The sequence below is a fragment of the Ceratotherium simum genome, chromosome 24 (assembly GCF_057802395.1).
Source record: "Ceratotherium simum simum isolate JZ-2026a chromosome 24, ASM5780239v1, whole genome shotgun sequence".
NCBI classification, from domain to species: Eukaryota; Metazoa; Chordata; class Mammalia; order Perissodactyla; family Rhinocerotidae; genus Ceratotherium; species Ceratotherium simum.
Window position 1 is genome coordinate 3,809,496 of NC_141923.1, and position 12,824 is coordinate 3,822,319.

Consider the following 12,824-nt stretch of genomic DNA (forward strand, 5'->3'; position numbering starts at 1 on the left):
GGTCTCCGCGAGGTCTCTGGTTGGTTCCTGTTTCAGCTCTGCACCACTCACGTGACCTGGAGTTGCTGTGCTCAGATTGGCCTTCACGGCCCTCCCCTGGTGTGAGGGCACCATGAATGACAGCCCTGCAGCCCTGGGGGTGGGGGTGAGGGTGGGCAGACCTGCCCGCAGCCATGGTCCCCACGCAGACTCCCAGGGCCGGGGAATCACTCCCTTGCGTCTTTCCCTCCCCACTCCCTTCTCCACAACTCTGGGGACAGATCTAACTCCATGATCAATTCCTTAGCTCCTCCCCCCCAGGTTGTCCCAGACTTGCTGTGTAGCCTTGGCCAGGTCCCTGCACCTCTCTAGGCCTTAGTGTCCCTCTGGAGGGACTGAGGCTCCAGCGTGCACGGTTCTATTCCTGAACACCGGGGGAGGTGGGGGGGGCAGTGAGGATGAGGGCAGCCCCTCTCAGCATGGCTTCCCTTTACTCAGGTCTCTGCACAAAGTCACCTCCCCAGAGAGGCCATCTTGTGCTCCCGCTGTCAGCATCCACCACGACGCGCCCCGTGTGGTGTGGCCTTGCTCACTCTCTGCGTGTACTGCCTGGAGCACAGGAGACGCTCCAAAAATACACATGGAAGGAAGGGTGGGCTGACACTCCTGAAGGCAGGCTGGTCACCCCCAGGCCCTACAGCCCCACAAAGGCCTCTGCCAGGCCAGCCCAGAGATCCTTTGACCCTCAGACCTGTGATTTGCCCTCCAACCTCCAGATTTCTCTTTGGGCCTTTCATTCATCCCCACATGTGGTGTCAGGCCTGCAGGAGGACTGGGAGCACGCCTTGCTGGGTTTGCTGCTGGACAGGGAGACGCATGATGGACACAAGATGCACCCCTCGGTTCTAATCAGAGCCCTGAAGAAGCACCAAGGGGACGGCTGGAGTGTGCTGTGAGGGTTTGCGGGAGTCGTTTAGGCAAGGTGGCCAGGGCAGGCCTCTGTGAGAGGGACATCAAGCCAAGGCCTGGGATATCTACAGGAAGAGGAAACAGCCAGTGCAAAGGTCCTGAGCCCGCAAGGAAGGCAAGAAGCCCACACATGGGGGCATGGAATGGAAGGCTAGGCGGTGAGGCTGGGGGAGTTGCTGGCAGCTGGATTTGATGCAAGTGAGAGTGGAGCACAGGAGGGTGTGAACTGGGGGGGTATCCACCTGGCTTGAATAGGGCTCAGCTGGCCGCTCGTCAGCCCGGCGGGGAGATGTGGGGCACCCCTGGTGGTGTCCAAGAGTAGTGGGGAGATGTGGGGCACCCCTGGTGGTGTCCAAGAGTAGTGGGGCCAGGCTCTGACACAGGCTGTCCTGGGTTTGAATGCTGTGTGAGGCTGCACAATTCCCTTAGCATCTCTGTTTCATCCTTCACCTGCAAAGCCAGGGTAGCAGTGCCCGCCTCACAGGACACCAGGGCGAGACGAGGCCTGGTGCCCCTTCATGCTGCCACCCTGGCATGGGGGGTAAGGGGAGCACCAGGAGACGAGGGGCTCAGCCCCGGGGCATCGTCCACCCCTCTTCCGTGGACGACGGGAAGAGGAGGACATCCGGGAGAGCCAGGGGGCTCAGGAGCACTGAGCTGGGAGCTGCCCCTGAGCTGGTCACTAAACCCCCATACCAAGACGGGGAGGGTTCTTGCAGGGGTCCAGCCAGGGGCCCGCCGCCGTCCTGTGGCGCTCTCCCATCCTTCCGGGTGGGAGGTTTGTCACCTGTCCCCCCACCTTTGTATGGAGGGGAGGGTGTGTGGGGGAGTTCACAAGTCTCTGGGTCAAGAGGAGCCACAGCACGTCAGGGACACTGGCTCGGTGCCCCAAAACCCTCGCTGTTCCTCCCTGGGACTGGCTGGGCCAAGACATGTGAGTGGACGAGCCTCGGGCCACGTAAGGGCAGAGTATAAGGGCTGCCCGCAATGGGGCGGGGACCCCTGCGCTGTCACAGGCAGCCCTTACCAGCCCCCCAAAGCTGCGTCAACTAGGTGACCAAGCCCCAAACTCTACAGGGGGAGGCGAGACGGGGGGAGCCTTCTGGAGCCCAGTGCCACGGCCACCGTGTGGTCCCCCCTACCAAGGTGCCTGTCAGTGGTTGAAGGCCTCTCAGCTGAATGACCTGAGGCGAGGTCCAGAGCCCAGGCACCCCAGCCAGCGGGAAGAGGTCACCACAGGGTGTCTCCTGCCAGGCATGCGGACCCTACATGTGGTGCGTGTCCCCCTCTCACATACACAGAGTGCTTTTCACACGGGCTTCACGCACCCACCACCACCTGGGAGCAGATGCCAGTATTATCCCCATTTTACAGCCGAGGAAAACCTTGGAGAGGTGCCCGAGGGGCGGGGGTCTGCCTGCAGTGTCCCTGCTCCTAACACCCTGGCCCCGGGGCCGGCCTTCTCTTGGTCCTCAGATCCAGGCCGACGTCCCCTGCCAGTGCCAGCCCAGCCCTCGGCTTCCTGGGGCCTAGGGGGAGGGGAGCAGCCTCGTGGGCCTCTGAGCGCTGCCCTCCTCCAAGGCCAACCGGAGGTCCAGGGCTCACTCGGGAGCAGGGCTGGGGTCGAGGGCTTGGGTCACTGGGAGCTTCCCCTCTGTCTCTAAGTTTTCGTCTAGCGACCGGGCACATAATGCAGGCCTCCAAGCAGCACTGAAGGGACACAGGCCCTGGATGGCCCTCCGCAGTGACCTTTGCACTAAGGGCACTATGACCCTTCAGTTCTGGTGCTGGTGGTGGGAACAGATGTTGTTGTTTCGGGATTTGGGTCACACAGCTGTCCATTTCCAGAAAACTGGAACCCCCCTACCTCACGAGACATCACATCTCCAGGCCTTCATCCACTTGGGATTCCAGTAACATCTTGCAGAGCATGTGAGCAGGTCCGAGCGCCACTGTAAACCAGTCACAAAAGACCAGCAAAAGGTGGGGTGGGCTCCAGGGGCTGCGCCCCCTCCTCTCCAGGCCGCGCTTTTCTTACTTAAAACAGACCCTGCAGAATACGGCATCTCTGGTGGCGGACAGCTGTGCTGTGCTCTCAGGCACTCTCCCGGTTGATCCCTCGTTCCCGCGGGATGGCTCTGCTTTGGCGCACAGACACCATCCCTCGCTCTGCACCAGTTGCCAGTTCACCTGGAAGAAGTCTCGTTTTGCAGGGTCCCGGTCCCCTGAGCTGAGGGAGGCAGTGAGGGTCGCAAGCTGTTTGGCCCCTCTGCAGGCCTGGACCATGGCCTCCCTGGTGGAGCCGGGCTGCCCCCAGTGCCGACTCCGTGGACCAAGGCCGAGGCCTGAGCTAATCTGACGCGCTGCTCCCCTCGGTGCCTGGGGAGGTCTGGGCTCGGGTGGGGCCGGACGCCGGGCCCTGGGAGGAGCTGCTCGGAACATCCCATTTCTCATCACGTCTGCTTTCTGCTGCTGGAAAGAGGCCCAGATCTGCATCCGGCTCTGCCCGGTGTCCCCATCGGCGCCTTTGGCCCAGGTGCAACCAGCCCAGTGTGCTCTTCTTCCTGGGGTTTACTTCCCATTTCCTTTCTGTAGGACTCAGAGAAAAAAACGCCAAAAAGGAGACAGAAAAGGATCTAGTTTCTGAAATTCTAGCTGAGCGGCCCCATCCAAAGGAGCTGGAAACCCCCAAGAACACGTGGCTCCATGTGCTGCTGGCTGCGTGTCACGGGCTGCCCTGCCCACAGAGCCGTCCCCACTGTGCACCTGGCCCGGCGGGCGGGGCTGTCCTTGGGGGTTCGGGCTTCAGTGGCTTTGGGCCCCCCAGAATCTCACTCAGTGACCCTGGTGTGGTCAAGGCCGCCATGGGACACCAGGCCTAAGTGTCCAGGAAGATAGATGAAGCACAAGCCCCTCACCACAGGGGTGTGTGGACTTAGGACCCCCCAGAGGGGCAGACAAGGCTGTGCCTCCTTGTCTGGGCAGCTCCTGGGTGGTGGGAGCCTCTGTTAGGAAGAGCTGGGGGGCCACGCAGCCCTGTCAGGTGCTCCCCCACAGTCCCATAGATGTGGGTTAGGGAGGACTCTTCAGTGGGCCCCCGAGACCATCATCAGCCTAAAGACAGCAGGAGCAGTGTGGCCACTATGTGGCTGTGAGCATGTGGAGAGGCCGGTGAATGACCTCCAGGCCAGCCCCCAAGTCCCTGGGTGGAGCAGCCCTTGGGGGCTTGTTCCTGGACCCACCCCTCCGGCTGCCCAGTGGGCCAAACTGGGAGGCTGATGGCCTCTCCCCCTGGCCCTGGCCCTGAGCCATGACTTGAGAAAGGGGGTGAGGCTGAGCATGGCACTCCAGTGGCCGAGTGGGGCTGCGGTGGTGACACGTGGAGGAGCAGCCACAGTGCAGCAGGGTGAGCAGTTGTACCAGTGTTGGAAAGCAGCCCCCACACCTGATAATTCAGGAGCGACCTCAAGGGAGATGCAGGGCTTCCTGCTCCTGGGCCTGACCCACATGACTACCCAGAGAAATGCAAGACCCGCCACGTTGGTGCTGAACTGGGGAGTGGGCAGTGTCGGCCCTGTACCCTCTAACGCTCCTACGAGTGGCTGCTTAGAAGACGTCACCTGGAGCCCCCACAACCACCACAATGTCAGTGCTGGCATGGCTTTTTAATAACCACCTTGTTTCAGAAAGGAGGTAGATGCTGTCCTTCCATTTGACAGATGAGGAAACTGAGGCTCAAAGAGCCCCAAGTCCCACAGCTGATAAAATGGTGGAACTGGGATGGGACCCCAGGTCTGTGCGCCCCGCTTGGCCCCCTTCTGCCATGCCGGACGCCCAGGCAGGGTCTTGGCGGGAAGGTGAGGGCCACCTTGCTTGCTCTGGACCAAGCGACAGACTTGAGGCTGTAGCTGCTGGGTACACTGGCCCCCAGGACTCGCTCAAGGTCAGAGCCCTCACCTGAAGGGAAGGCCAGGAAGCCAGGGGCAGGACTGGCTATGGCTTTTGCAGGGTCCAGTGCAAAATGAGCATGCAGGGCCCCTTTTTCAAAAATTAAGAATTTTAAGACGGTGACAGCAAAACATTGCATTAAGCATGGGCCCTTCTGAGCGTGGGGCCCTCTGTGACCACACAGGTCGTTGCCCAGGCGGCTGGCCCTGCCCCAGGCCACTTCTAAGAGAACAGCCTAGGAGGCCCCATAGGAGTGAGACCCCCCTCACCCCCGGGCCAGGGCCACTGTCAGGTGGCCATTCCTGATGCCTGTGAGTGACAGTGTTGATAAAGAAACCAAGAATCCTTAGTCAGATTTATTTTCCTCTAATGAGACAGTTTAGCATTTCAAAGTTTTGCATTCTACACTCTTACAAACTTTAGTTATTAGCATCAGAAACAAAAACATTGCAAGACCTCAAAACACAAATAAATACCAAATAAAACCACACACAATATACAGTAAACAAAAATATAAAACATAATAATGCTATCAGAAAATTAGACATGTTGTTAACTCCCATTAACAACATGATTATTGCTGAGCAATAACTTATACTGTCCTTTTGCTGTTTTTTCTTAGAAGAGCAGAAAAACACAGGACGTGAATCACTGGTCACAATCACTTGGACTGTCAAGATGGGTCCTCACAGCGAGCGGTTACTACAGACGGCAATTTTAAAACAGGCAGATTAAAAATACAGAGTCAAATGAGAGATTGGCCTTCTTTGGTCTTTGTTTTTGGGTAATAGAACTGAACGAAGAGGTGTGCCATCAGAGAAAATGCAATTCTAAAAATGTTACACAATTGTCTACATGGATTTACACACTTCCTTTATCACAGATGTGATTCTATAGATAATTCTTATAGAAATCCTTGGAAATAATGCCGGCTTTTGTGTTTACCAATTAAGTCATTTAGTTTGCTGTTGAAGGTTATCTTCCTTGTCTAAGGGACTGAGTTATAAAAACCAATCACCACTAATTACAGGAGTGGTACAGCCATCCCGGACGTTAGCCTCTTCTTCATCGTGAGAGTTCACGAGACAGACTCGAGATACAGCAGCAGCAAGAGAAATGAAATGCAAGCACTGCTCAGTGCCACTCAGGCCTCCTCAAACCCAACCATCAACCTCCAGACTCAAGTCACCCAAGACCAGCGGAAAAACTCCCCTAGGATGCTTCTGGGTCTTGCCTCCCTTCCCTTCCCCCGCTGGCCCTGGCTCCCTGGTGACAACCAGCACTGCCTGGACAGAGACTAATGCTGACCAGGTCACCTGCCGACACTGGAGCCTCATACTGACCTTATCTGACCTAGACCCTAGTGGACACACTCTACTTTGCAGAAAACAGAACTACTGAGATTTGCAAACGGAAGACAGAACCATGGTCTTGGGCTGAGAAGTAGATTTGGGTGACAGACCCCTCATTCATCTCACAAATGCAAAGGAGCTCCTGGAACTCACCCCAGCTCTCCTCTGCACTCTAATAAGTAAAGATCTGGACTGGAAGTAAAAAAATAGTATTTTACAGCTCTGCCTGAGCCCTTTTCAGCACTGATAATTACTCCAAGCAGAGGGACACTTTTTGGAGGGTTTGGGTAAGGAGGCCCCACGAGGAGCCTGAGCTCCTGATCAACCCGGTGAAGATCGGCGGAGATGCTGGGGGCCAAAAATGTCTGTGATGGGCACAGAATGACAGTCCCCAAGGCATTCCTTCACGTGCAGAGGGGGAAGGAAGTGTGGGCCCCGGCTGTTGGAGGCAGTGCACCCCCCAGGTGCAAGACGGGGTCCTACCTCTCTCCCTGCCCCTCTTGGGCTGACAAGGAAATGACCCACCTTGGGACCCTGCTGTGTTTAAGGGTCCATCCAGACACCCTTTCCTCTGCCGATGTTGCCCACCGGCTGCAAGATGCCAGGCCTACCACGGGTGACCACCACCACGACACTGCCAAGAGTGAAGGGGGTGCTCTTGATGACGCTGCCGGGATAGCAGGTGTCAATTGGGACACATGGCCCCGGTCCCGGGAGGCTGACGACTCTGGAGGAGACAGGATGTCTGGAGAGGGGTTGGCTGTCCCGTTCTCACCAAAGTGGGCCATAGTAGTCTAGGGGAAGCCTTGGAGGCATCGGTTCTGTCCGAGAGGCCACTGGAATTGGGCTGCTATCTGAAGGGCCTGGTGGAGGCAGCCACCAGGGAGGGCAGGCTTTCCCACACACAGCCCTCTGGGGCCACAGAGCAGGGAAGGCGAGAGGGGAAGGGGAGGGAAGGAACTGCTTGCTGAAGAGCCTTCCCTCTCACCTGGCTGTTTCAGGGTCTAGGCGTGGCCGGTGCTGCCTCGCAGACCCTGCTCTGGGAGCGGGCAGTGAAGTGGGGCTGGACAGAGGCCATCACGCGCTCTCCTCTGTCCACCTGCACAGTAGACGTGCACTCATGACTCGCTCTCTGGGGGTCAGCGCCTCTTGTCTGACAGGTCTTAGAACAGTTTATACAAATCCCTATTTGTCTCCTCTGTGTTACCTACAAACCCAGGAGAAACTGAAAACAACTTATAAAAAAGCCCCAGGTAAGCTGCCTCCAGCCTGCCCAGGGCTGGTCTAGTCCCCAAGAGCCAAATGTCACCCAGCCCATTCCCTGACCCCCAACCTTGTGGGAAAGGCTCCTCACTCGCGCCGACCACACCAAGGCCCCCCCAAAGCTGGCCCCACACCGTCAAATCCGGTCCCGGCGACCCGAGCTCCCCCTGCACAAGCCCCAGCCCTGGAGGTCAGGCCCCTCACCTCACCCGGTGGCCCCCCAGTGCCAGCGTCTCCGACCCCAGCAGCCTCTGTGGCCAGAGAGCAAGCCCAGCACCTGTCCAGAGACCCGCTGGAGGCCAGTAGAGACGCTGCCTTCATCTCCAGGACGAGGCTGATGGGGATGCCGACTGGCTTAATCTGTGCACAAGACTCAGTGTTGGTTTCTCTAAAGTACTGGAACAGTTTCGTCCCGTGGGGAATTTTGTCACTTTTGGTAAATGGGAAAAGCGCACCCAGTACACACCGTGTACGACACCCTTCACTTGTCGCTGGGACCCTGTGAAGTGGGGAGGGCCGACCACTCCAGGCCGGGCAGCTGGGCCTCGGCCGTACGGAGACCACAGCCGGAGGCCGGCTCTGGGCGGCAAGCACCAAACGAGGACACCAAGGAGCTGGGTGGAAGCAACGCGAGGTGCGTGCAGTCGAGGCAACGTCACACACTCAAGTCCTCCAGGAGGCTGCTTTCCAGCAAATCCCAGGTGCACAAGAGAGACCCCGTTACCACCATTATCAAGCCACAGGATGATGCTTCTGCCATGTCACATCCTCATCCCAGGGGACGGTGCCAGCTACTAAAGCCATGTCCTATGGGCTCATCGGGAGGAGGCCAGGAGGGCCTATCATCTCCCCAAGGAGCATGTCTGGGAGGGGCTGCTGGAGAAGCCCCCCACCAAGGGACGGATACTTCCAGGAGTGCTGCCAGGTGGCCCAGCCCCAGCAGGATGTCAGCCCAGGGGAGGGAAAAAATTGTTTTTTTACCAGACCAAGATGTCACTTATCCTAAGTTTGTTGACATTGTCCGTACTTTTAGTGAAGGGGGAGGAAGTCACAGGGATGTCCCTGTTGGTAACCCCTGGCCTCAGGAAAGCCACCTGAGGCCAGGTAGGGACTGCCAGGCATCCTCCCTCCTCTGGTCTCCAGGACAGAACTGGGACAAGGCCTGGTGGAGGCCGGGGACACCTTTGAGGGAACAGTGATTCACAGCATCTGCAGAAGTCCCGCCTCTATGAGTGGGGACACATGACTCCTTACTGGGCAGAACCTATGACGATGATTTGCCCTCAAAGCAATCCCGGGGGAGTGGAGGAAGGAAAGGAGATGAAGACAACTGGGCATTTTAACTACTAAAGGCGTGGCACGTGCTTGGAACCAATGAGGTCACTTATGGAAGCATGGGGACGGTGTGTGGGAGGAGGGCACTTCCAGCAGGCACTGGGGTGAAGGCACACCCAGGCAGATGGCAGCACCAGAGACACGGTGGGCCACTGGGCACCAACCCAGCTGTCCCCGCGCAACCATGGGGGGAGCCCAGAGGCAGGCAGTCTGAGGTGCGCGGCCCAGCTGGCCAATTGTGGGCGCGTCTTTTGGATGAGTGGCACAGATGCGGTGGTTCACACACATTGATTTTGCCTAAGAAGCACCCGTCACGTGTAGCACCCATCAGTGGTAAGAGCACCCATGAAGCGTGGTGCATAGCAAAGGGGCACAGGAGGCAGGGCTCCGGCTTCTAATCACAGTTGGACCATTGAGAGAAGGTAAACAGTGACTTGAGAAAATGCCATCTGGGTAGGCGCAGGCTGAGACGACGGACCCCGAGACCACCCTTCTCAAGAGAGCAGTGGTTCAGGAATGCCTGTCAGCCAGCCTGGGCTGGTCCCCCAGAGCGGCGGTCTCTGGAATGCTCAGAGGGCTCTGCTTCGAGTGATGTGGCTCCCACAGCCCAGGTGGGGACACAGGCACAGCATCTGCTCCACTCCTGCCTTGGGGCTGGGACCAAGCCCACGCTTGGACTAGGCGGCTCACTTTTGGGGCCTAGAGATTTGGAATCGGTGATAATTAAGCAGTGGAGGCTCCAGAAGCCGACGATGGAGCCTGGCTCCCTCAGCAGGTACAGAACTGTCTGAGGACCCTTGAAGAGGCAAAGATCTAGTGGTCGAGAGAAAAGTCTGGTTAAACTATCACTTTCTAGAATTACAGTGAACACAAAGCTTGGGTCGAGAAGCAGCATGTCACATCTAAGGCACATGTACAGCATGCCACCATCTCTATGCAAAAATGTCGCTTTTGGAGATTGTTAACAAAATGCAGCAACATGACAGAATGAAGAAACACATCTGCTGTGGCCTCCTTCAGCACAAGTCACCTGCCCACCCCTGGACACTGGACACTGAAGGTCGGTGTTGTCAGCAATAGAGAGCTTGTCTGAACACATGGGGCAGAATTTTAAAAACCTACAGGATTTTGTTTAGAACTCCAAAGTTCAACTAATGCCCTATTTTAGGGTGAAAACAATTATAAATCTGAAAATGATGCACAGCATCCATGAGCAATTTTCCTTTCATAATAATTTTGAAGTAGTGTCATTAACTACGACAGATATTGAAGGTTTACATTTCTAACGAGAAATAACAACAGATTGAATATTCTCTTTCCTATCACAAGTGATAACCAGTGTTTGATATTTTACATTTTCTTCCAAGAAGTATCAGTCTATCAACGTTTTAAAATAAAATGTTTGCAGTAATAATTATTTTAGAACTTTAAATTAAAAAATGATTCTGAATTTAGAGACTTTCAAAAAAGACCTAGGTGTACTGCAGGGTCTTCTGACAAACAAATTATTAAAACAGAGACCAGATGAGGCCTTAAAAATAGACAATATACTGTATTTGAAACAAGATTGCACTTTTGAATTTTAGAATGAATATATCAGAATTGCATTATTATTTCATAAATTCCTCTTTTACGTAACATGCTGACATGTCCAGCTACCCCCAGGTGTGTGTGTGTGTGTGTGTGTGTGTGTGTGCGTGTGTGTGTGTTTTTTTTGGTGTTCAAGTTTAAGGAAGAAAAATCATGGTTCTTTGTTCAGCATACATGTTTTCCACCTTAATTAACTAGATCTTTAAAAATAAAATTGAAAACCTTCTCTGACAGCAGTATTTATCTCGTCGAAGGATAAATAATTCTTCAGAGTGCAGTGGTACTAGTCTATAGAAAACGTGTCAGGTGTGTCCTCACGCGTGGCTCCTCTCGCCGGCCCGCGGCCGCCTTCTGCAGCTTCCTCCGTTCCACAAGGTCCTTTTCTGAGTGCGAGGACCTCGGTGGAGACAGCCGGTTCAAACCCCCCAGAGGAGTTGCCTTCTGCTCAATCCACCTCCCCAGTGACTCGTCAGGGGTCGGGTAGATCCGAAGTATCCACTATGACTTTAATAAAAATGGTATCATCTTTAATATATGTCCCATTTTCTAGCACAGTTTGGGCCACGAAGACTGGGCAGCCAGAGGCAATATTCATCTCACCAGTGGGTTTCTTGAAGCTGCTGCTGTTGGGGTCCGGCTTGAATGCATCTCCCAAATGACGCCGAGAGGACCCCTGATCCATCAGCATGAGCGTCACTTTCTGCTTGAACGGCCAAGGAAGCAGAGCATCATATTCTCCACGCATAATGACAAAAAACAGCGACAAATGCGTCCCCTTCCCCATCCCATCCCCGTTCAGGTAGACCCTGGCACACATTTTATAGCCAAAATAGCCAGTGTAGAAAGGCTGGCTGTAAAGGGACAGGGTCTTCCCCATGACGGCCTCCTGCTTCCGCCGTTTATAATCCCGGATCTTCCAAATCAGCACGCCATTGTAGCTGGCAGTCTCCAGGACCTGAAATCGCAGGTCCATGTCAGCCAGGCGGATGTCGTGAACACTCAGCATCTGGTCGTGCCGGCTCAGCTGGGACTCCAGCAAGCCTACCGCAGGCGAGGAGAGATGGGGTGAGGGAGACACGTGAATAACTGAAAGGCTGGAGAAGCCAATCCTCAGCAGCGTTTGAACAAGCAACATAAAATCACTGTGGCTATCAGGCGGAGGACACATGCCACGTGAACGTCCTGAAACACAGGCCTCAGATCCCTGCCCTGTGTGGGCCCCCAACACTCACAGTCACAGCCTGCTGAGAGGCAACACCCTGGGGGACCCAGGGCCTGTGTGGCACAGGGCACCTCACCTCAGGGTCCATGAGAGGGACCCATCCCACACTGTTCCCTTGGAGCCCTGCTGGGGGCAGGGGATGGCTGTCCTCCAGCCTTGAGGATCAGTCACCTGTGCCCCGAGCTGAAGATGATCCTCTCTCCACAAGATGTCCTCCACCAGCTTAATCCAACCTCATGTGCATCACAATAATCCCTGTTCCTTTTCACCATTAACCCTTTTCATGCAAACATTCAGCATATTCATTCAGTCCCCAAAGTAGCAAGCCCCAGGACGTTTCTTGGTATCAGAAACACACCGCTGGCTGAGCATGCTGAGTCTTCTGCCTCGCCTACTTCTGTGCCTTGGGCCTTCACGAGTATGGCCAAGAATACCCCAACCAGTAGACGTGCTCTCCACCTGGCATCTACCCTCCGCCCACTCTCTACTATGCAGGCCTCACACGGAAGGGACAAGACTAAGTGGGAAACACTTCCATCTCTGCCAAAGGCATCTCAGCAGGAAAATCATCACATCTCTGCATGCGTATTATCTGTGCTAGAAAGCACTGCTCTAAGGCAGCATGGGCCTAACGTTCCACTTACCCCACGAATTCAAGCCACAGCACTTACCTAGAGTCCCAGGACCTGGCCAGGCTCCCAGGAGTAGTCCAAGACACATGTCACCTGTCCCAGGTCCCTCCCAGACCTGTCACGGCTCCTGTCCCGCCCGCCCTCACCTGTGTTCCGAGCTGCCTGCCCTGCACTTTTGTCCACACTTTCCAGCTCGGTCACTCGGTTCTGGAGGGACTCCACGCTGCTCTTCATACTGTCAGCTTCTTCCCAGTTCTGGCGGAAAGGACGGATCTCTTTGTCGAGCTCTTTCAGTTTCTCTGCTTGGCTGTCTATTACTCGCTTCCAAACCAAAGGCATCAAAAAGGCAAAACACAATTAGAACTCTCTAAAAACACTGGGCCACCACCATCAAACACCAGCTAGTCAGGAACAGAGCAGTCAGCTGACAGCCGTCTAGACAAGACCAGCCCAGCAGGCCCATGCCAGCTCTCAAACGGGGCATCTTGTCTAACGCCCACAATGTATCTCAGGGGACATAGGTACCAAGGGTCC

At 55.6% G+C, this 12,824-nt stretch overlaps 1 protein-coding gene across 5 annotated transcripts in view; it reads right to left on the minus strand.

Moving 5' to 3' along the window:
* Positions 1-5,239: 5,239 nt before the first annotated feature.
* TRAF3 (TNF receptor associated factor 3) overlaps positions 5,240-12,824 on the minus strand; it is a 121,239-nt gene continuing 113,654 nt past the window's right edge. For all 5 annotated transcript variants that reach the window (XM_087447903.1, XM_087447906.1, XM_087447905.1 and 2 more), the window contains 2 exons: positions 12,437-12,611; positions 5,240-11,477 (listed from right to left, as the gene is read on the minus strand). In XM_087447903.1, coding sequence (XP_087304029.1) covers positions 10,906-11,477; positions 12,437-12,611 — 747 coding nt within the window. In that variant the 3' untranslated portion in view covers positions 5,240-10,905. The remainder of the gene's footprint in view (positions 11,478-12,436; positions 12,612-12,824) is intronic.